Consider the following 22,288-nt stretch of genomic DNA (forward strand, 5'->3'; position numbering starts at 1 on the left):
TAAGTTCAAATTCAAAATTTAGGCGAGTTTGGGATACAAAGAAAGTTTCTTTATTATACACAAGTCAATACTATTTTACAAAGATGTTTAAAATGTTTTGAACTATCATAAATAAGAAATGAAAATGAGAGAGAGAGAGAGAGAGGAGGGGGCATGGATGGATGGATTGGTTCCATGGCTGAAAATTTATGTTTTAAAGCAATCTGATTGGTGCGGAGGTCAGTTGTGTTACTAACCTCACTAGATGGCCCAATCAGGGTAAAACAAGCTGGGCCCGTCCCTCCGGAAATTTTTTAGCCCGTAGTGATTAGAGAAAATCAGTACCTATGTACCTACCTAATTTGTTTAATATTCAGTTTATTATTCATTCTTGATTTAATTTTTCGATTTTACTTTAATGTAAGTATACCTACCTAATTTGTTTAATATTCAGTTTATTATTATTCTTGATTTGATTTTTTGATTTTACTTTCATGTAATGAGAGACTAGAGCCCGTTCTCCCTTTATTCCCAATATAATGTTCAAGTCACCCATCCATTTATTGGCCTAACACTTCAGTCAATCATTTAAGACCGGTCTTAGCGTCACCTATGTTAAGCTACGCCGAGCAAGGCCAATAAATGGATGGGTGACTTAAACATTATATTGGTAGTTATTAGAAAACATTACTACGCCATGGGAGCTTAAAAACAAGAGACTTATGATGAAAAAGGGTAATGACTAAATGTCCTTTCACATCTTTATGCGAAATCGCATAGTTTTAATTTCAAGTCATAGTTTTTAGTCCCTAGATATATGAGAAAACACTGTAGGTAAACGACACAAGGTAAATTTCACCATAAAAATAAATTATTATTAGCACTAATTCAAAAATGCAACTTTTTCAAACTCAAATGAAGCTTTTTCCCACCCCTGTGGGACATAATAATTTTTTATTCAAAAAGTTGTCACTTACTCTTGCTGGTTCCATCGATCCCCGCCAGGGGGAGCTGGGCCCCCTCCTCTTCCTCCTCGATCGAACCTGCCCCCTCGTCCTCTCCCCATGAGTCCGCCCCTGTCATTATTAGTCCCTACACTATCAAACTGGCCTAGGAACTGAGGCGAATCGTTTTCGTACTCGTCCGAGCCTGGGAAATTGTTACCGGCACCTGAAATTATTAGTAAATGCCAGTATAAACAGTGCTTTATTTATTTATTTTTCAGTAGGAACAAGAATGCAAAAGTAATGGGAAGTATTGTGTCTCTTCTCGCCCATCTAATGAGAGGCATACTACAGGGTGGGCATGCTACGACACAGACCACATGCGTAGCAGTTATTTCATTGCTACGAAATAAAATCGGCGGTGAAACACTCATCTTATTTTTTTCTTTCTTTTTTTTTATAAAGTGAGTGCCTACCTAGATAGTTTCTTAATGGTTGGGATCACGAACCAAGTCAAAACCAGACTCAAGTTTAACTCCCACATCAGGCAGTCCCTTTCGCTGATTACACAATCAATTTCAGACAAACAAACCACCCAATCCGAGATTCAAGATAAGAGAAATTTTAATACTATACAATATTATACTATTATAGTGTACTTAATGTGAGTTTGAAATATGTATACGTAGGTTTGTAGGTAGATCTAAGATAAGAGATTTTTTTAAGAAGTTTGATAGAGGGAACTGTAACAAAATAAGAATAGTGCTTATTTATACTTCTGGAATAGGACTAAACAGTCTCGTTAACCCAGTAGCACAGAACAAAAAAAAAAATCGACAATGCCGGGAATTGAACCCTGGACATCCGAAGTGCAAGCAAGCATAGTGTGATACCCACTCGGCCACACTGGCTATTTTTTTTTTCTTTTTTTAATTTTAATAAATATACCATGAGAAATGTTACTTACCTGAGAAGTTGAAAGCTCCTCTGCCCCCACCGCGCGGTCCTCCCCTCCCCTCTCCCACGCCTCTTCCTCTAAACTCCCCCCTCCCTCTCATTTCCCCTCCTCGCCGCGGTCCTCCCCTCTCCCACGCCTCTTCCTCTAAACTCCCCCCTCCCTCTCATTTCCCCTCCTCGCCCTCTCTCCCCCCTCCCTCTCTCTTCTCCTCTCCCCCTGCCCCATTCGCCCCTACCCCCGGGGGAGGACATACCGCCCCGGGCCCCGCTGTTGTTCTGCGGTGATCCCTGATAGCCCAAGCCCCCTCTAGGTTCTCCTCCTCCTCGCCCCCCTCCACCGCGACCTGAAATCAGACAGAAAGATAGATTCATATTAATGATTTCAACTTAATGATCTGATGAGAGGCATACTACGGGATGGGCATGCTACGACACAGACCACATGCGTCCAATGTAGCAGTTGTTTCATTGCCACGAAATAAAAACGGCGGTGAAACACTCATCTTTTAAAACTTCAAAACTTCGATAGAGGGAACTGTAACTGCTAAGGTCTTATCATCCCGAAATCGAAGCGAGGAAAAGGATAGGCGAAAGCCAGCCTTCCGAGAACGAATCTTATCTGTTTAAGATAAAGATCAGCCCGGGCGGGAATCGAACCAGCTACCTAGTACTTGGAATCAAACAAAGAAGATTTTGCACTCTAAAAAACTTATGGAATAAACCAGGTCACTGGCTGGTGGCTGGCAGCTTGTCTTTATTTCAATGTTGTTGGTACTTGTTCAGAACTAAATGTTGGTAATTGTTCAGAAGTCGCGTCAATGGAAAATTGCTTCAAAAAGGAACCGTCACAAATGAGCAGTGACCAGTGTTATTATAAGGTTAAGTTAAACACAAAAAAGAGCTTTCACAATTTGACCAGTGACCAGTGTTATTATAGGGTTAGGTTAAACACAAAAAAGAGCTTTCACTATTTGACCAGTGTTATTATAGGGTTAGGTTAAACACAAAAAGGAGCTTTCTTTTTTCCCTGCCGTGGCTTCTGAATAATTACCATACGTTTTTCTTCTTTCAGGGCCCCTCCTCACTCTCAACTCCCTGTCGTTCGCCGAATCTCGTCACCTCACCGTCGAGTGTAAACTGACCCTAGGGCGTGGTTGCAACGCTTGGCAACATGCGCAGATATTTCGGCAGAGTCTGACAACGTCGCATTCGGCATGTCAAGTGAGCTCATGGGGAAAGATGGAGTTCATAGGTTTTCCCATAACATTGTAGGTAATCTCGTTCAGGACGTGACGTGACGTGACAGTAGTGTGTTTCTACCTTTAGACACATTTAAGTAGATTCTTATAAAATGGAGTGAAAATTATCGCCACTCGAAGTCTGGTCTTTCTTTAGGTTTCATAGAGGGAACTATAACAATAGAGGTCATATTATCCCCAAGTTAAAGAAAGCACAGGAAAAGAGAAAGCCATCCATTTCATTGACAAAACTTGGCTGTTTAGGATAACTTTAGCCCCGGGCGGGAATCAAACCCGCGACCGAGCGCTTAGAAGGCAGACACACTCCAAGGTAACTAGGCTGGCTCCTATGATTAGGAGGATAACACACAGCAAGTCTCTTGCACTTTGTATACCACCTTTTCCCATTTAAACCTGTAGTACACACATACGTACATACATACATACGTACGTACGTTATTTCGTCCAGTTCAGACTTATGTGGCGTATGGTACAGGTGGGTACGTTTTTTAGGTGGGCGAATAAATGGTACACTTACCCTGTATATATTTAGATGAGTTAGGCCAGCCACTCAAGCTCAGACCTAGGTCTGTCAGACCATCTTAATATGTGTTGCAGAAAAAGTCGTAAATTGTAATCAATAAATATTCTATGAAAAAACAACTTACTTTCAAGAGGCAGACCAGATTTGAGCGACACCTCGATGCCCCCGGGGCCAGTTTTGGGCGCATTCTTGTCTCCCTTCTTGTAGGACTGGAAATTTTTCTGCACCAACTCTAGAGCATCCTCCACAGGAATGTTGCGATGCTCTGAAATCAATCAATGACATACAATCAATCAAACATCAAACTACGTAGGTAGCTTAGCTCACAAATAGAAAAGAATAGAATAGAATATACCCCGTTTTTACTGCAAGAATGAGACTGAGAAGTCCCCTTACTCCCGCAGTCTAAACAGGGTCTTTTTCTTATGTATTTAAAACAAATTAGGTGAAGACCGCGACCTAAAATATGACCAAGCAGATCTAGAACCGCTAAGGTTTTTGGTGACAGGGGTTTTACCCTCCATTCGACGAGGTACCCGCTACAACGAGATACATACCCGTTATTCTCACCCAGCCTGAGTGAGGGCGATTGCTCAGGTGTCTGTGTCGTAGCATGTCTTACCTTGTGGATCTCCGTGCAGTATGTGCAGGGTCATGCTACGTCTCTGTTCATGCCGATGCATGACTACTATAGCATACAGGGAGAGGATATATTGCCTGTGTCATAGCATGTCTTACCTTGTGGAACTCCGTGCAGTATGTGCAGGGTCATGCCACGTCTCTGTTCATGCTGATGCATGACTCCTATAGCATACAGGGAGAGGATATATTGCCTGTGTCATAGCATGTCTTACCTTGTGGAACTCCGTGTAGTATGTGCAGGGTCATGCTACGTCTCTGTTCATGCTGATGCATGACTACAAAACATTAAAAGGAATAAATAAAGGGAGAACGGGCTCTAGTCTTGATTTTAAATCATTACATAAAAGTAAAATCAAAATTAAAACAAGAATAATAATACACTGAATATTAAACAAATTAGCTAGGTACATACATAGGTACTGATTTTTTACCACGATCGAATAAACTACGGGCTGAAAATTCCTGGAGGGACGGACCCAGCTTGTTTATTACTATCGTAATAATAGAGGAAGGACGGGCTAAAAAGCCATGGGAACAAAAATGGAGTAGGGAAGGGAATGGGAGGAGGCAATTCTTTGTACAGGAATAAAAACAAATGAAACTTTCTATTTGTAACCTCTGATGAAGTAGAGAAGAGATAGAGCTCTATATCACTGCAATGGTCTCGGTTGAAGCAAAAAAATTGAGACTAAATGGACTGATGACGTAAAATTGGCCACAAATATGTCATGATAGGCTAATTAATTAAAGTTTATTAACGGGTTTCTTTAAAATAAAATAAAATAAAACTAGAATAATTATCAAGGAATAATAAAATTATTTAATTAAGAATCATACTTCTCTAGGAGAGCCAATCTGTGAAGTAGCAACATAATACTTAATATAGTGAAGACGTTGTTCTTTTTCCTATATTAATTAAGAATCTTCAAGAAATAAAATAAAAAATTTAAAAGAAAATTCAGATTCGACTTTCAACAAAGAAAATATTTGGTGAGCTTTCGAGAACACTCAGATTCTCATCATCAGACCAAAATCGTGAGAAAAATGTTTACGAGCGCTGGAGTTGAAGTGAGACTATGGTTTCATTAAGTTCATTGGCCTTTGTGACCAAAATACCTTCACACTTGTGTCTACTAAAATTTCAGACCAACCTCAGTGGTGCAGTTATTAACGCGTTGGGCTTTGGATCTGGAGGTTGGTGGATCGAGTCCAAGTCAAGTCATAAAAGTTATCTAGGTGTAATAATCGAGGAACGATATTTGTGAAAATATGCTTAACACGATTAACAAATCCTTTCTACTAAAATTTCAGTTCCTACTTCTACACAGGTTCCAAGAGGTCTATCCCATTCTCTTCATGTTTGTGACGAAATAAAAAGGGGGAAAAATAAATAAATTTCATCTGTGTTACTTACACTTTTGGTGGATTTCACCAATGACTTAATGGGAGATTTTTCAAACGTCCAAAAAGGAGCTTTTAATAATCCAAAATTCAAAGAGGAAGAGTTTTTAAAAACTTCTTTTTGGACTATTAAAAGCTCCTTTTTGTCATTGGTGAAATCCACCATTTGTCTTCTTTTGCTAAACACATTTTAGATAGGCATGTCCCCCCGCTTCGCATATAATTTTCGAGGTGCATTCACTTGTGAGGTACATGAGAACTTTCGAAACCGGTTGCGAAAGGTTTCTGAGCCCCTCCTCAATACTGTGACGAAGCTCATTCGGGGAAAGGGCCGAGGGAATATTGTCACCCTCAATGAACACAAATCTCAACAGAGGACATCGACTGAATGAACACCGGTCTGGTTTAACGTCCAAAGTTGCCAGGTCGACCGCCTATGTTTGTCAGTGGGTTAGTGTTACCTGAAAATGAAAATGCGACAAATTGGAATGGAATAGAATATACCTTGTTTATACTACCAGAATAAGACTAAAACTGAAAAGAACCTTTACTCCCGCAGTCTAAACAAGGTCTTATGTATTTGGTACTATAAAAAACCCACTTCTTTTTCTTCCTAGCCTTTTCTTATTTAAATACGGTCGACGTTTCTTGTCAGTTCCTTCCAGGCAGCCCTATTGTGTTCCTCATGTCCTGATAAATATTTTCTCATCCAGGTCTTGATTCACACAATCCTTTCACCTTTCCCTCGGCCTCCCTCGCCCTTTTCTCCCCCTCACTTCCATTCTCTCAAAAAACCCTACTAATTTACATAAAAAAAAATCCACCAATTTACATAGTTAATATTTACCGTGGAAGAGGGATTGGAGGGCACGTTGTACAGTAGGGTCTTGCAGGAGGGGTTCCTTCTTGGGCCCCGGGTTAGGGGCAGGCGGTATGGTTCCCACTACAGAGAAGTTGTTGGGTTTAGGTTTGTTCAGGAGACCCATGATCCGATTCTGTAGGTAGGACTGAGTGTTGGGTGCTACTGTGGTATCTGTCAAGAGAAATACAGAGTTTCAAGAACTTAAATGGCGTTTGATAGAAAGATAATGCTAACTTTCAGTCAACTGTAGAACCCACTAAAACTATACTAAACTTATAGTAATAGAAAGCAAATAATCTGTTGTGAGCCGATCTTAACCAAAAGTTTCGTGTCTCATCCTTGTCATATTTGACAGCTGCATAACAAATTTCAAGTCTCTAGCTCTTACCGTTCTCCAGATATTTTGTTTATTGACACACGGACCAATGGCTGAAACTTTGGATTTAGGCTCTAGGGACCCCAAAACGTGTTTTGGCACTAAAGACTGACATCGAAAATTTTTGGCCGAATACATTACTTTCCTTCCTATAGGATAAGGAAAGTAAAAAACATACCAGGAGCTTCCGTTTTGGACTTCTTGCTCATGATTTCGGTGAGATCGGCATCGTTCACTTCGAGTAGACATTGCTTCTCTCGTCGGTCTTGCAGATAGGTGATCACCCGTTCGTACTCCAAAGCTGTCAGGTTTTGGTTGTCCGCGATACGGCTGAGAAGGTCCTGCATGAGGTCCGGGTGTTTGTCTGGGGAGGTAAGGAGGAATTAAAAGTTAAACTTGTGTTGGGAGCACGGTTTGACTTCGCTTGCCATGTAGAAGACCCCGGGTTCGATGCACTTACACCTAGGCATCGAAAATTCTATTCGTTTTCTGATTGTGGTAAGTGTACCATTTATTCGCCCACCTAAAAAACGTACCATTTATTGGCCCACCTGCCCACATTTATTTTTCTAATTTTTGTTTTACCGCGAGAAGATATATTGCCCAGTACTTTGTCCAAGGGGACGTCTTCCTTGGGGAAAAGGAGATCCACGGCCAGTTGAATTTTCTTCAGTTTGATCTCGATAAACTCGGCGTATTCCCTGTGAAATGCAAAATATTTTATAAATTTATAATTAAAATTAAAATACAGTAGGGAAATTTCAAGCTGGTATTCTCCCTGTTTAAAGTCCCCAAGTCAGACTAACCTGATCTACTCCCTGTTTAAAGACATAAAGAATGTCTGCTTACTTTAATAAAATTAAAATAAAATAATAAATGCCGTTTTTGTGTTATTATATCACAACTTTGGTGCTCACTGCAGCATTGTAGGATTTTCCAAATATCTCAATAATCCAGCACCTAATGTTTACCTACCATGCTGGCACCGGTCGCTATGCGCATTTGTATTACCTGGCTACTCATTTTCCTCACGAGGCTGAGTGCACCAAACAACAGCCCGTCACGGAATCAATCGTTTGCATGACACAATGATATGATAATCGAAACCGGGTTTCCCGCGTGCAAGGCGAGTGCAGTGACCACTAAGGCCTATGCCATGGTAGCTGTCTCTTACTTCAATAAATAAATAATAAAAATCAATTCTATATACTCACGTAAGGTTTCTGTCGCACACAATAATTTCGACATCGTTAGTTCGGTCCTCATTGCTCACATGAGGGGTGGGGTGTGGGGGGCCTCCTACTCTGGCGTTAGGAGGGGTAGGGCCATGGTCATCGGCGCCCCATCGGTCATTGGGGGGCGGCCCTCCGAACCTGTCCCTGAAATGAAAAACACAGTGTTCTCAATAAAATTTGGAGGTAACAAACCAAAGCCTTTTTTTCATTTCAAATGTCAACGCACAGCGCGAACGACATGCCCATAAGCATTGTTTAAGTACTTGAGAGAGAGAGGAAAAAAAAATGTCAACTCATATTGGTGGGTATTAGGTGTAAAAAGTGGACGATAAAAAACTCAGGCAACAAAATTTTAAATTTATTTTACCGTCAAAATTTTTGAACTCTCCTATTGTGAAACAAGATGGCCGAAAAAGGGTAATGTAAATGCAGTTTCTTTGTGTTATTATGTCACAACTTCGGTGCTCACTGCAGCATTGTAGGATTTTCCCAATATCTCAATAATCCCTACCCCCTCTTGCTCCTCGTCCTCCTATATTACTGTCAAAGTTATGATCCCCTATTGGGGTAGATCTGGAAACAGAAAGGTTAATGCAAATGTTCATTGGAAACAGTATGTAGATTGTAGGTGCAATTAAAGCTGTACTCCTCTTTATTTAGAGTGCCTGTGCAACCTGGAAACTTACTAAATTTAATTTATTAATTTTCCATTTATTAATTTTCAATACAACTTGCAGAACATGCTGAATTTTAATAAATGGTATGCCCATCCGTATAAGCAGAGCTTGTGCCATGGATGGGGAGTTCATTTATATTTATGTAGTTTCAATTTCATTCAAATCAAATCATGAATTCTTTGAGGTAAAGCAGAGAGCTTCATCACAACTTTTGTCGGTATCACAGCATTACTAAGAGCCTCCTTTCCTATTAATTCTCATCTACTCTCGATCTTTTTACATTGGAAATGCTGCTACTGGTCATTAGACTTAATTAAAGTAACTACTCAATTGTTCTCACAAGACTGAGTGCCTCCAAGCACAAAGCCAAAGAACTTCAACCTCACCAGGAAACAAACCCAAGACCTCCAGAGTTAATTCTCAAAACATAAAATAATGAAACCTTACCTATCATTTTGAGGTGGTGCAGGTGCCAAATCTTCTTTTGGCAAGTTTCTGAGAGTTTCAGCAAGTGATGAGGCAATGTTATATGATGGGATGTTTCCATCATCTTCATCGGGTTCTTCTTTTTTCTTTTCAGGAGCTTTAGCCTCTTTTACATCTGAAAAACACAAAATGCATTAAGTATGATAACACCACAAAAACAAAATTGCCCAAAACTTCATTATTACTATTGAATGAAATTCAATAAACACACTTACTTAACTTTGAATTTTCTTTGTTTGCCTTCTTAGAAAAAAGGGTTTGATTTCAATTTTGATGGATGTCTGTTCTCAATATTACTGGTATCACATAGCTTGGCTCAGTAAAAATAAAGCACCTTACAACACTATGAAATAGGTATCATACCTTTCTCACAGACATAGAAAGTAAGCACCTAAAAACATTCAAGCCAAAATTACTCAAAATAAAAAATAATTACCCATTTTGTGGCCGAGGAATTCTTTGCCATTTTCTTGTCTTATGGCCTGAGCAGCAGAGTTTTCATTGAGAAATTGAACAAATGAGAATCTTTTCTTTACAATCATTGCTGAAACATTCAAAATAGGTGTTAAAGAGATTTTTTCTGTATAACATTTAAAGTTATAGACTTGTATATAGGTAACTAATAACCAGTTTACAGTTATTTATGCTTCATAAATTGCTTCATTGCATGCTTAATTTGAAAACAGTGACTGGAGGTAAATTATAGCAACAGTACCAATCTTTGATAACAATAAATGCCTTTAGATTGGTCTTCACTCTCAAAAGTCTCAAGGGATTATGTCCCTCGTTTCCCAAGGATCAAGTTGGCCAATTTTTGAGCATTCTTCATGCAATATGTTCCCGTACACAAGCCAAAATTCATTTCAACATTGAAACATAATGGAGATATCCAGGGATTAGTTCTAATACTACTAATGCTCATCTTACCCTCTATCAAGCCATATTTTCGGAAGGTTCTTTCGAGCTCCGAACGGAATTTGTCAATTTGTCCATCCTGGGGTACAATACCACCTATGAATATCCTTCGGTTTACACCACTAGGGTCTTTCAGAAGTTTGTTCATCTCAGGCGTGTTTTTGAACTGGTCAAAGTCCCCGGCACCACCTGACCCCATTTTTGAGCTTTAGATGTGAACTTTTAAATTAACATACAAGAAACTAGATTCCTACACAATCTTGGACAGAATATTGCAGCAAAATTTAGAAAAAGGGCTTTTTTCTACAGTAGCCTTCTACCGAACGAGCCGAAAATCAAATTTTTAGAACTGGCTTTTGTTTTTCTTCCAACGAGCACAAAAAAATCTTCAAGCCTCGTCCCCACTTTTACGATTGCGGCCCATCGCTGTCTGCAAGATAAAAATTATTTACCTCTACATTTTTTTTCGCTATAGGAGAGAAAAAAATCAATTATTAATAAGTTTCAGGAATAAAATGAAATTGAAATAATTATATTTTCAAGGTTATTCTGTATTTAACTTTTATCGGAGTATATCTTACGGGTACGGGCATACCTGCTTTTTCAAGAGCCTTGACGTGAAAAGAAAAGAGGGGAAATGGCCGCAGAAGTTTGAGGGGAAATTGCGGCCGAGATCAGTTTGAAAAAATAAATAATAATAATAAATGGAAATGGACTGATTTTGCTGAACTTTGAACTTTTTTCAAACCACTTTTGGCTAAGTACAAGTGATATAAAAAGAAGTTTGTGAATTGTGACTCATTCCGGTAATCCGGTAACTCTAAACTGGTTTTTGAATGAATGAAATCATTTGGGGATCCCCTTTCTGCTCTATTACCAGATTCCATTTGGACATTCCACGGTCTCTTGTCCATTGATAAATCATGCATTGAATGAGTCAGACACTGATTTAATCAGAAATCATTCAAAGCAAGATTAGCAAGAAGTCCAGTATTAGTTCATGTTTGCAATTAGATTGGGAAGCATCAGATTCATCAGAAGATAATAAATTAATTGTTGGTAAGTTTCAAAGTACTGTACCTGGATATATTACATATTTTATTTTAATCGGTTTGGTGAATTAGTTGATAGTTAGCCTGGTTAGCTTAGGAGGTAGTTTGCCTACCTTAGTAAGTGCTAGGTCATAAGTTTGATTCCTGCTGCACATTGCTCTATTCTGAGGGCCCTAGCCCTAATCAAAGAGCTGATATAATAACAGCCTTCAAGCAATGATGTACAATCAAACTTTCAGTTTGTTAATTTGTTCTGGGAATATTATGCTTTTTTCCTTTGCTGTTCGCCCTCCTTGATATGCTAAGATCTGGGCAGGCCCCCTTGCCATCCCCCCTAAATACAGCCCTGCTTGGAGGTATCAAATTCCAATCCATTGGAAGTGAAAGGACTAGTAGGTAGTAAAATGCTGTTCTCAGCAAAATAGGCTCTCTAGAAAAATACATTCCATTCTCTTATCAGTTTATCCATGTATTTTTGTGTTCACATCAAGGGACTGAGTACATTAATGATGTAAATCATGACCTTATCAAAATAGTCTCCTGTACAGTCTCTAGTCTCTGCACAAGTACAAACCCACTTTTCCCTTTGTTCCATGATTTGTGTGTTTTCATCTAAATACCAAGATTTTATAATTCTATTTATTGATTTCGATTGAAATTTGTAATAATTTTACTAGAGGCCTAAAAATTAACGAGAAAGGTAAATTTTCATGTAAATAAATAAATTATTTACTAATATTTTTATGTTGTACCAGCAGTACCTACTTAGTTAAAAACTTTCATTGTCTTTTTTTCCAGATCTAATCACTATTCATTGATATACATTACCAAAGCTCATCAAGATGTCTTCAATCTACCCATCCCTGGAAGATATGACATTTCATCAGCTCACCATAGTAAGTATAACACAATGTTAACACATGTTAGATAAATCTGAGTGTTATTGTATGAGTCACATTACACAGTTCTCACTCCAGGTATTATTATACTTGTTGTTTTCAAATGTTGGGAACTTGACCATTTATTATACTTACCTACCTGTTTGTATTTCTTCCCCTTTGCACAGAGAGGTTTTGTGAAAACTGTCTCAAAGCTCTACCCTCCAATTAAGTAGTTTTTTTTTTTTTAATGATCATTTTTGGTAATTTTGGTCAATCATTTTGCTATTTGAGCCTTTAGAAATCTAGACTGTAAAGCCATATTTAATGCTAACATTTTCCCCTCTCTTCTCTTCCAGGCTCAGAATGAATACTTCTCCAAACAGACCACCTCTTCCTCCTTCTCCTCCCCTCCCCCTCCTGTCTATCAAACCTCCTCCCATACTTCTCCTAATGCTTACAACAATCCCCCATCTCCATATCACAGTGCCAATCCACCTCCATACTATCAACACCCCTCTGTTCCAAGTCACCCGAGTGTGCCAACTTTCCCCAGTGCTCCCATTTACCCCTCAGCACCTCCACAGGAATCTCATTCCCCGTATTACTATTCAGACATAAGAGCTAACGTACCTACAGGTGGGTCTCCTGTGCCAAGTTACCCACAAGGTTCTTACCCCTCCAACCCATATCAAGCTCAGAACTCTTACCCCTCTGTGCCAAATCAACCCCAAGCTCCCAACACTTACCCCTCCATGCCAAATCAGCTCCAAGCTCCTAACGGGTTTTACCCTCTAACATCATCTCAGCAAGCATCCCAAGCTTCCCTTCCTTATCCCATCAACCCACTGGCTTCAAACAAGCCATCTGCCCCACAACCGCCTGCATACTCTGTCCAGCCCTCACACAACACTGCCTATCCCACTGCTCCTCTTGTCCCTTCAACTATTGCTACTGCCCCTTCAGCGCCTCCGGCAAATATTGAGGATGCAACACGCTCTACCCATCCAACTACCGCTACTGCCCCTTCAGTGCCTCCAGCTATTCACGACGCAACACGCTCTACACCTTCACCTATTATTGCCCCTTCCGTGCCTCCAACCAATCGAGATACAATCCGCTCAGCTTTAGTACCCCTGTATCCATCACTGGATAACTATATGGGTCTGGAGGTTGCCAGTGAACTTATCAATGCGTATGCGAGGGAGAATGCCGCCAATGAGCGGGAGAGTGATGCTGCTGGCAACACTGTAGCCCGTCAAGGTATGTATGTGAGACTCCATTGCAAAAATGACCTGAAATGATCGGGAAAAGGCCGAACACTGTGGACTGGACAAAAGGAAGAATCTTCCAGCTGTAACAATGGTGCAAGCTAAAATGTCAATGCTCTATCCTCAAATGGGCCACTGAGATCAAAAAATCAAATTGTGCCCGGGGCACAATATGAGCTTAAATTAGGTATCTTTTTGGTTAAGCAATGTGGTTGATTTTACTCTTTTGAACCAATCAGATGTTTAAAACTTGATTGTTATCCTAGCCATTACGTGATGAAATCGTATATTGAACATATTTTGTCTATTCCAGCACCCCGGGATAGCTGTACAATGATAGCACCTCTATCATCCTCTGGTAGTGGACTGAAGAAAGCTTACGTGACCAACGGAATCAGAGAGGTGAGTTCTTTAGTAAGCGCTAGGTCGCGGGTTCGGGTCGCGGTTTTATCCTGATGGGATAATTTTCGTTCTCGGAACGGCTGGCTTTCTCCTATCCTGTCTTCCTTCTCTCTTGGATTTCGGGGCGATAAGACCTTTTCAGTTACAGTTCCCTCTATCAAACCTCTTTTTTTTATATTAATGATATTAAGCCCTAGGTGTTTTCATTGTACTAACAATTTCTTTGTCTCTCTCCTCAGTTGGTACTGTGCAAGGACGCTTCGGGACTGATAGGTCTGCGTGTGTGTGCCATCAACGAAGGTGTGTTCGTCTGTCTGGTAGAGCGAGGATCACCCGCGTCCCTGGTGGGTCTTCGGTTTGGTGATCAAATCCTGAGTATCAATGGAGAGACAGTGGCCGGGTATAATATGAAGCAGGTGCATAAGATACTCAAAGCGGCCCCGGTTAATAATATACGAGTTGTTATCAGAGACAGGTAATCACTTTATTATTACTTACTAGTTTCGTTCAAGTTGTAAAAAAAAGGAAAAAGAATACTTTGGTCTAATGTAGCAGCTTTCCTTTCTCATTACCTTAACCATTGTACTACATTTACTTACATCCATGCCTATCTGGGAATAGAATATTTCCGTTCCAGTCGGGATTCAAACCTAGCACATCCCAGCCTAGTTAGCTTGGAGGGTAGTGTGTTTGCGTTGTAAGATCTAGGTTGTGGGTTCGATTCCCGCCCGGGGCGGATTTTATCCTGCACAGAAAAGGTTTCTCCTATACTATCCTCCTCTCTTCGCTTTCGGCACGATGAAACCCAATTTTCTTTTCCACTTTGTTATTTTAAATGCTGTTTTACTTCAAGTACCGTTTCCATTGTTTTCCCCCAGGCCCTTGGAGCGTACGGTCACTCTACATCGAGACTCGAGTGGTCACTTCGGGTTTCATTTCAACAAAGGTCAGATAGTGAGTCTGGTGAAGGACTCATCTGCTGCTAGGAACGGTCTCCTGGTCAACCATAACATACTCGAGGTAATCATGACCAAGCCTTTTTTTTACATTTTTGCAGTCGGCTTTAGCCGAATGGTGATGGGAAAATGCTGTAGGGTTAGCTATTCTCCTCCCTGTTTATAGTCTCACAGCTAGACGCTATTCTACTCTAAGTGCTTTACCGCCTATTTTATTTCGTAGGAATGAAAAGACTGCTACATTAGACTTGTGTGGTCTGTGTCGTAGCATGCCCATTGAGTTTGCTTTTATTAATTTGATTGTCAATTTTTCTACCCAGGTGAACGGAGCTAATGTGGTGGGCCTTAAGGACAAGGAGCTTCTAGAGGCCATGGAGAAAGGAGGATCTGTGCTCACCCTCACCCTTATACCTACCTCCATGTATCAGCATATGATGAAAAAGTAAGTAAAGCAATATTTTATTATGTGACTTTTTTTTTATTCAAGCAAAGAGATTCCGCTTTTGACGTCCACACTACCACACTCGCTGCCACAGGCCACTTATGTATTTTCTTCTTTCTTTCTTCTTCAAATGATTTTATCCTAAACTCTTCAATTTCGAGACGATAAGGCCTTAGCAGTCACAGTTCCCTCTGTCAAACCTCTTTTTTTTTAACTTGGAATTTGGTTCGTTTGTTCAACTCTGACATTGATTTGGGTTTTGTGTTTCAGAATGTCGTTCAATCTAGTCAAGGATAAGATGGACCATTCCATTTAAATCTTCAATATCAGCGCCATATATTCACGCTCAGACCTTTGAGAGACCGCGTTCTGGAGCTTTTTTTCGACAGTCTGACAGCAGTCAGTCTGAGCGTCATGGGTATGGAATTCCAGTTATGAGAACTCTATTCCAGTATTGTGAATATGAAGACTGATTTTCATCCGGTGTCACCCTAGTACAGCTTGGCTGAAAACTTCTGCACCACATCTTTTCGTTACATTCCAAAATTTCCTTCGGTATTTGTTGAGCACCGTGTGATTTGTCTTTTTTCACCTCTCATTATTAGGTATTATTTTATTTTTTAAGTTCTACAATCCTAAGTTTAGATTTACAGACCAAAAACTGTATCTCAATGGGTAAAAAAAGTCCAAAGTTCTTATTTTAAGCTTTTTATGGTTATTTAGATTTTAGTGTTTTATTATCATTACATATTTTATTGTTTACTCTTTTTTTTTACTTTATCATTAATCATTAACTACTTTATTAAATCTTCGTTTCATTGTACCGAACAAAAATCCAGATCAACAGTACTTATCATTTAGATTTTAGAATAAGAATTGTTTGTGTTGTCAAAGATTAATTATTTCGAATAGGGCATTCAAATATATATTTTTTCTCTCATCAGTTCATCACATAATATGTTATGTCACTGTTTTCTCACAATTCATATTACTTTAGGATTTTCACAGTAGGCTATCACATTTTAAATCTTTTTCAATGTGTGTAAAACTTTCAAAGACTTATTTTTGTCTAGTCTCCCAAAATGCTCAAAGTTCATACAAAAGGGACTGCAAGTGGCCAAATCTAAATACATTTCACACTGCCAATTGTGAATCTTAAACCCATATTTTCTATTCAGGTTTCATTTTGTATTTTTTGGTTATGTATATTTTTTCAATATTATGTGCATTATTCAATTGGTTATAGCTTAAGTTCTTTTTGTTAGTTATAGCTTGAATTTAATATTGTTAATCAGTCCTACAGTTGAAGATTTTGTTTGGTGACAGGAAATCCCAAATAGCTGGATAGTGCCAGCTAGCAAAATTTTCCAGCGCTTTCACTGTAGGATTGGTCCTTAGATAGAAAAGAGTTATAGATTAATATAGATATAGCATAAGTATAGTCTAAAAGTGTTATTATAAATAGATTGTTTATTTTCTAGTTGTTCTGTGTTTCACGGAAGGAATCCAAAGTTTTGTTGCACTTTATAGCAGATAGATTTATTTTTTACTATTTTGTTCCCATCGATTTTTTATTATTTTCCATTTATTTTATTGAATGTTTATATTGTTTATTTTTTATTCGTAGTCATTTTCGGCCCGATTCAAGACCCATTCGCACCAAATCTTTTGATTACCCGTGTTTATATTGTAGTATTCGCACCAATCCCTTCCTGAATCTGATTTTCTCTGTAGCATACAAACGCCTGATAACTGCTAATATCGGAGCCTGATATCGTTAGATTTGGTGCAAGTTGGGCTTTTCTTAGAAGAAGGATATTCTTACTTGTTTACCTGTAATACCTACATTCCTTGAGAAATTTCTTATTCTTAGCGGGCTTTTCTGTTTATTTACTGTAGGTACACAAGATTAGTAATAAATTCATAATTCTATCATATTCAAAATCTCATATGTATTTTTTCATGATCCTTATTTCTCTCAATTTCGAGACCAAACCAAAGGTCTATTTCGACTTTATTATTATCATTTTTTCAGACTATAGACTTATTTGTAGAGGTACCTATGTATTCATCTAGTAAAAACCAAACTAAGGTCCAGAGTACAAAAGTATATTTTCAATGCAATGTGCCAATTTAAGATTTTTTACATGCGGAGTAAATTGAACTTTGTCATAAGACTCATAAGGGTTTCGTTTGGTTTTTATAGAAGTGGACTTTGATAGGCATGATTTATATCTGAACTGTTCCCCATTTTTTCCTTTACAAAGGTCAGAATAGCCTCCAATACACGTAAACAATAATAATGTATTCGTAGATTCGTATGAGCTTAACCCGTCTTTTAGGCCTTTGTTTGTCCCTACACCTAAGCCTCGGAGTGAGCTTATTGTGTATGAGTAATACTGTATAGGACTCAACGGTGAAACCGTGAAAGTCACCGTTAGTCCCGTGGTAACGCGCTTGCCATGCAGAAAGTCGCGAGTTCGATGTCCATCATAAAAAAAATGGCACTCGTCTTTCAATCATTTACTTTCTGTTACTCTCGTGTTGACCTAGCACATGGTATGCTTGTCTGGTGCCAAATTAGAAAATCGAAACCTAAAAACCGGACATGGAAATTGGAACTTCCTTTGCTTTTAAATGAGAAAAAAAACTTCAAGTGTCACCTACATGTAAAGAAAAGAAATCAAAACAAATAGTAGATAATAAAAAAACTACTTAAGTTATAATGTACTCGTGGATGGGCATGAGCAGGGTATGAACCTATGAACCAATCAATATCCGGTCTATGGGGCCAGTTAACTTTCACGTCAACAAAAGGCACTTGCGCGAAACAAAGGAACCTGTGGCAAAAATTAATGAAGTCAGGATATAGAGTATATAGACTAAATAAAATTGTAGACAGGTAATAAAACTGAAGACTGCCTAGGTAAAAGCGGACAAAAAAACCTCAGTCACCACCAATAAATGCGTCAATCTCACTTGACATAGTTGACATCCTATCATGGATGTTCTTACCTTGATAGGTAACTATAAATCCTTTTAAAAAAAAAACATCTCATTCATTCGTCCGAGGAATTTCATTCATTTAAATGATAAAAGAAAGACTGAAGGCATAAACAAGGCACAAGGTGACATATTGTTTCCAATAAACTCTAACATCACAGACAGAGACACGGATCTGTAGGAATGTTAAAAGCCCTGTTTAATGTCCGAGGGAATTAACGTTGAAAGAAAACAAAAGGAATTAACAATCATGTTAACCAGAGAATATGGGGATTTTTTTAAAAAGAAACAAAGGAGAAATTTAGTTTAACAAGGCGTGAATGATTGACCCATGCGGGGATCTTCGGAGACGCTTATCTTGGCGCCTTGGACGGACCTGGTATTTCTTAAGTAGATCTTTACTTATTTATTCCTTATTTAGACTTTTTTTTTTTTTTTAAGAGGTTTGATAGAGGGAACTGTAACTGTTAAGGCCTTATCGTTCCGAAAGCGAAGCGAGAAGGTAGACAGGATATTTTAGAAGTTTATTATTATCATCATTATTATTTAGGCGTTTACTTTATTACGCATTGAGAAGATAGGCGAGGAAGAAGTTAAGTGCCTTTCTTCTGGAGTGCTAGGAATCTGGGCACTGGCTTGAGAGGTTCTCAAAAAATTTCAAGAGATTTGATAGAGGGAACTGTAACTGCTAAGGTCTTATCGTCCCGAAAGCGGAGAGAGAAGGAAGATGGGTTAGGAGAAAGCCAGCCGTTCTGAGAACGAACCTTATCTGTTTAGGAGGAAATCCGCCCTGGTCGGCAATCGAACCCGCAACCTAGTACTTCCATGGCAAACGCGCTACCCTCCAAGCTTACTAGGCTGGCAGTCTCGCTATGTGGTTTCTTAAAAAGAAAGGTTTTTTATTTAGCAATTTTTTATACCAAGCTATCCTTCAAGCTGATGTTTTAAACATCTCCACCAATGATCATGTAAACTTGTAAAGAATGGTAGTTTTAACATCTCCACCAAAATGATCATGTAAAGAGTGGTAGTTTTAACATCTCCAACAATGATCATGTAAAGCGTGGTAGTTTTAACATCTCCACCAATGATCATGTAAAGAATGTTAGTTTTAACATCTCCACCAATGATCATGTAAATAGTGGTATCCTCTATCCTGCAAGCTGACTGCTATCAATGTTTGTGATTTTCAAGTAATTTCATTTGATATCTCCTGCTAATTCTGGTACGCTTTTTACACAAAGAACTCTTCAACATTGGTATTACTTTAGCTTTCGTATACAAAAGAGAGAGAGAGAGAGAGAGAGAGAGAGAGAGAGAGAGAGAGAGAGAGAGAGAGAGAGAGAGAGAGAGACCCTGTAACTCTAGAAACTGAAAGGTGTTGGGCAGGTAGAAAGCTATCAGCCTGGGTTTGTTTGCAACCTATAAACAATGTTATGATTATAAACAGGGAAAATTTTCGCCCTTCTTTATCAGAATAGCGATATCATTTTTACCGTCCTTATCAGCTGTTGATTTTGTGTTGCGAAAACCAAGACCAAAATAAATCGGTTTCTACGTAAATCAGTTTATGTATTCCTCGAAAAACTGAAATTTGGGCTACGACCATGTCCTTTGACTTTGACCAATAAATCTAGATCGATGCGACTACAAAATTTGAATCTGTTTTTTCCTTACAAGTGTCGATAGATTTTTTTTTATTTTTATAAGAAATGTCTAGCCAGCAGTGCGGCTGGTCATTTTGGTATCCGGATGGGATGGGTTAGCACATAAAAAAGTAAAAAGCTATCCCCCTTCGTCACTGAAAAAAAAATGCTACCCCCTTCCTTATCAACACTCTGACACTGGGAATCAAAACCTTGCTAACTTTAGCACAGAAACACCCCCTTGTTATCAATGAGACTCTGATAACAGTGATAAGGAAAAGTAGTAATAACTGATAAGGACTTAGGGAACCCTGTGACAAATACAGTGATAACGCGGAATTACCTGACCATTACCTGGAATATTATTGACAATCTTAGGGAGTTATGATGAAATTGGGCAACTAATAAATATAAAATAATAAACAAATAACTACCTTTTTCCTATTGTGCCATTTTTTCAGAAAATCCGCGAATGATTCATCGGGCCTTTTGTTGAACCAAAATGTTCGGTTCATCTAAGTTCAAGACACAAGACACTAGGTATAATAAATTCTTCTTCTTCGCCCTTTCTCGTGTACAGACGGGGTCGGCGTTTTTCGGCAGCTTATCAATCACTTGGCTACAATTTTTTTACGAGTGGATATCCTAAACAGATAAGGTTCGTTCTCGGAACGGCTGGAGTTCTCCTATCGTTCTATCCTGTCTTCACTCTTTTCGTTGGCAAGGGAAATTTCAGATGAGTATCCTCGTCCTCCCTGTTTAATGTCCCCCAGCCATTCTTTTACCGAATACCTCATATTATTCTTACCCTTTTGTTGTTATCGGGGGTATCAGACCACCTTAGTAGCTGCCTCTAAAATGCCGCATTTCTTACAGACCCGCAATGAAAAGGGTTTGACAAAGGCCCCCCCAGAATCCAGAAATAACTTCAGTAACATGATAAACATGATCATTCAGTAACTATTATCTTGATGAGAACTAACATGGGTGACATCCGAGATAATTTTCCACAGGGATATAGAATTCTAGGGATAGAAAGCACCTACAAGGCCAGCCACTCACTATCAGGTAGACCTGACGACAGGTACACCTGATCAGATATACCTGACGACAGGTACACCTGATCAGATATACCTGATAGTGAGTGTGCTCATCAGATATCAGGTAGACCTGACTGACGGACCTTTTCAGCCGTACCTGTCAGATCTACGTGATACTGTGTGTGTGCTCATCAGGTGTTGGGTATACCTGATTAATTGACCTGATCAGTTGTACCTGTCAGGTCTACCTGATAGTGAGTGGCTGGCCTAATAGGCATATCCTAGTGGTACCTATGTACCTACTTCAGTATCTAGGATGGAGGTCTCTAAGAGACATATTGAATTGAAATACATAACTTTGATTTTTGAGAATGAATGGAGAAATAGTCAACAAGTCAACATCGATGTCAAAGGCTTTTTTTCCAACTTTTGTTGTCTTTGTTAAGGGGTTTGAATGAGTTGCAAGTGGTCTCCCTGACTTTAGGGATGGTTTGAATGAATGGACGGAATTCCTAACATCCTGATTTTAGAGTGCCTTCGCCGGATGTTGTTAGTTGTTGCCCACACAATTAATAGTTATGTTTATGTCGTTTTAGAATGGTCACAAAGGCCTTTGTTTTGGAGGAAATGGCTTGAATTGTTGTCTTGGGAAAATGTGTATCAATTATTAAAAAATTAAAGAAATGAGTAAATGGGAGCAGTAGTTTTAACTTGTGGTTGTGTGGGATGGGTTGATCTAGGTTCGGTCTGTCCAATTAACATTACTTACAACAAAGCACCTAGCCCCACAGAAGGAATGTCGAAGAAAATTGACTTCTAACCTTTTGTTTTTCATTGTTGCCACAAAAAATAAATCAATTAAAAGACACAAAAGAAGCAATTAACTAACTCCTTCCGACCTCCGAGGAAGCCAGAAATTGGTCATTTTGGTATGTGCTTTGTTATGGGTCATTTTCGATCGGTATGTACCTACTATAAATTCTTCCATTGAATCTTGTGTTGGTTGCTTCTTGTTCAACTTCGATTGGTATTTGCCATCAATTAGAAATTTTTCCAATGTATTGTGTCATTGTGTTGGTTGCTTCTCCTGGATTGGCCCTTATCGCATTGTCTTGTAATAAATAACACTAATTGTTGTCTTGGGAAAATGTGTATCAATTATTAAAAAATAAAAGAAATGAGTAAATGGGAGCAGTAGTTTTAACTTGTGGTTGTGTGGGATGGGTTGATCTAGGTTCGGTCTGTCTAATTAACATTACTTACAACAAAGCACCTGGCCCCACAGAAGGAATGTCGAAGAAAATTGACTTCTAACTTTTTGTTGCCACAAAAAAATAAATCA

At 38.9% G+C, this 22,288-nt stretch overlaps 5 protein-coding genes across 6 annotated transcripts; 1 reads left to right on the plus strand and 4 right to left on the minus strand.

Moving 5' to 3' along the window:
* Nucleotides 1-952: 952 nt before the first annotated feature.
* Nucleotides 953-1,981, minus strand: LOC103505553 (cold shock protein 2-like). The gene is made up of 2 exons (XM_017442472.1): nt 1,891-1,981; nt 953-1,149 (listed from the first exon to the last, which is right to left on the minus strand). The coding sequence occupies exons 1-2, from the start codon at nt 1,979-1,981 to the stop codon at nt 953-955; spliced, it is 288 nt and encodes a 95-aa protein (XP_017297961.1).
* Nucleotides 1,982-3,023: 1,042 nt separating this feature from the next.
* LOC103505554 (nuclear receptor coactivator 5-like) lies at nt 3,024-8,430 on the minus strand. Its single transcript, XM_026820865.1, has 6 exons — nt 8,421-8,430; nt 8,158-8,344; nt 7,526-7,644; nt 4,285-4,365; nt 3,787-3,927; nt 3,024-3,106 (listed from the first exon to the last, which is right to left on the minus strand). Exons 1-6 carry the CDS (start codon nt 8,428-8,430, stop codon nt 3,024-3,026), a joined length of 621 nt encoding a protein of 206 aa, XP_026676666.1.
* Nucleotides 4,846-7,301, minus strand: LOC103505544. Its single transcript, XM_008469882.3, has 3 exons — nt 7,122-7,301; nt 6,553-6,738; nt 4,846-6,166 (listed from the first exon to the last, which is right to left on the minus strand). Exons 1-3 carry the CDS (start codon nt 7,288-7,290, stop codon nt 6,111-6,113), a joined length of 411 nt encoding a protein of 136 aa, XP_008468104.1. The 5' UTR covers nt 7,291-7,301; the 3' UTR covers nt 4,846-6,110.
* Nucleotides 8,431-8,675: 245 nt separating the features above from the next.
* On the minus strand, nt 8,676-10,604 carry LOC103505555 (heterogeneous nuclear ribonucleoprotein C-like). The gene is made up of 4 exons (XM_008469894.3): nt 10,269-10,604; nt 9,778-9,885; nt 9,303-9,456; nt 8,676-8,751 (listed from the first exon to the last, which is right to left on the minus strand). The coding sequence occupies exons 1-4, from the start codon at nt 10,453-10,455 to the stop codon at nt 8,676-8,678; spliced, it is 525 nt and encodes a 174-aa protein (XP_008468116.1). The 5' UTR covers nt 10,456-10,604.
* A 349-nt stretch (nt 10,605-10,953) lies between these two features.
* LOC103505545 (syntenin-2) lies at nt 10,954-17,201 on the plus strand. Of its 2 annotated transcripts, none has more exons than XM_008469883.3 (8): nt 10,954-11,315; nt 12,107-12,204; nt 12,546-13,449; nt 13,771-13,859; nt 14,099-14,334; nt 14,738-14,879; nt 15,136-15,257; nt 15,528-17,201. In XM_008469883.3, exons 2-8 carry the CDS (start codon nt 12,151-12,153, stop codon nt 15,571-15,573), a joined length of 1,593 nt encoding a protein of 530 aa, XP_008468105.1. In that variant the 5' UTR covers nt 10,954-11,315; nt 12,107-12,150; the 3' UTR covers nt 15,574-17,201. The 2 variants fall into 2 exon arrangements, with proteins under 2 accessions (XP_008468105.1, XP_008468106.1); XM_008469884.3 differs by lacking the exon at nt 10,954-11,315 and adding an exon at nt 11,745-12,008.
* The last annotated feature ends 5,087 nt before the right edge of the window (nt 17,202-22,288 follow it).

This window comes from Diaphorina citri, unplaced genomic scaffold (genome assembly GCF_000475195.1).
Source record: "Diaphorina citri unplaced genomic scaffold, Diaci psyllid genome assembly version 1.1 scaffold181, whole genome shotgun sequence".
NCBI classification, from domain to species: domain Eukaryota; kingdom Metazoa; phylum Arthropoda; class Insecta; order Hemiptera; family Psyllidae; genus Diaphorina; species Diaphorina citri.

Excerpts from the sequence above, each read along its gene's own strand:
- LOC103505553 (XM_017442472.1), bottom strand. The coding sequence starts at position 1,981 with ATGAGAGGGAGGGGGGAGTTTAGAGGAAGAGGCGTGGGAGAGGGGAGG. Across the intron at positions 1,150-1,890 it reads AGGAGCTTTCAACTTCTCAG|GTGCCGGTAACAATTTCCCA; the intron begins GTAAGTAACATT and ends TAATAATTTCAG.
- LOC103505544 (XM_008469882.3), bottom strand. The coding sequence starts at position 7,290 with ATGCAGGACCTTCTCAGCCGTATCGCGGACAACCAAAACCTGACAGCT. Across the intron at positions 6,739-7,121 it reads GTCCAAAACGGAAGCTCCTG|ATACCACAGTAGCACCCAAC; the intron begins GTATGTTTTTTA and ends TTCTCTTGACAG. Across the intron at positions 6,167-6,552 it reads CCTCCAATCCCTCTTCCACG|GTAACACTAACCCACTGACA; the intron begins GTAAATATTAAC and ends TTTCATTTTCAG.
- LOC103505554 (XM_026820865.1), bottom strand. Across the intron at positions 7,645-8,157 it reads GTGTGCGACAGAAACCTTAC|GGAATACGCCGAGTTTATCG; the intron begins GTGAGTATATAG and ends TGCATTTCACAG. Across the intron at positions 3,928-4,284 it reads ACTGCACGGAGATCCACAAG|AGCATCGCAACATTCCTGTG; the intron begins GTAAGACATGCT and ends GATTGATTTCAG.
- LOC103505555 (XM_008469894.3), bottom strand. The coding sequence starts at position 10,455 with ATGGGGTCAGGTGGTGCCGGGGACTTTGACCAGTTCAAAAACACGCCT. Across the intron at positions 9,457-9,777 it reads ATTCCTCGGCCACAAAATGG|ATGTAAAAGAGGCTAAAGCT; the intron begins GTAATTATTTTT and ends TGTGTTTTTCAG. Across the intron at positions 8,752-9,302 it reads GCACCACCTCAAAATGATAG|ATCTACCCCAATAGGGGATC; the intron begins GTAAGGTTTCAT and ends TTCTGTTTCCAG.
- LOC103505545 (XM_008469883.3), top strand. The coding sequence starts at position 12,151 with ATGTCTTCAATCTACCCATCCCTGGAAGATATGACATTTCATCAGCTC. Across the intron at positions 13,860-14,098 it reads TGACCAACGGAATCAGAGAG|TTGGTACTGTGCAAGGACGC; the intron begins GTGAGTTCTTTA and ends CTCTCTCCTCAG. Across the intron at positions 14,335-14,737 it reads CGAGTTGTTATCAGAGACAG|GCCCTTGGAGCGTACGGTCA; the intron begins GTAATCACTTTA and ends GTTTTCCCCCAG.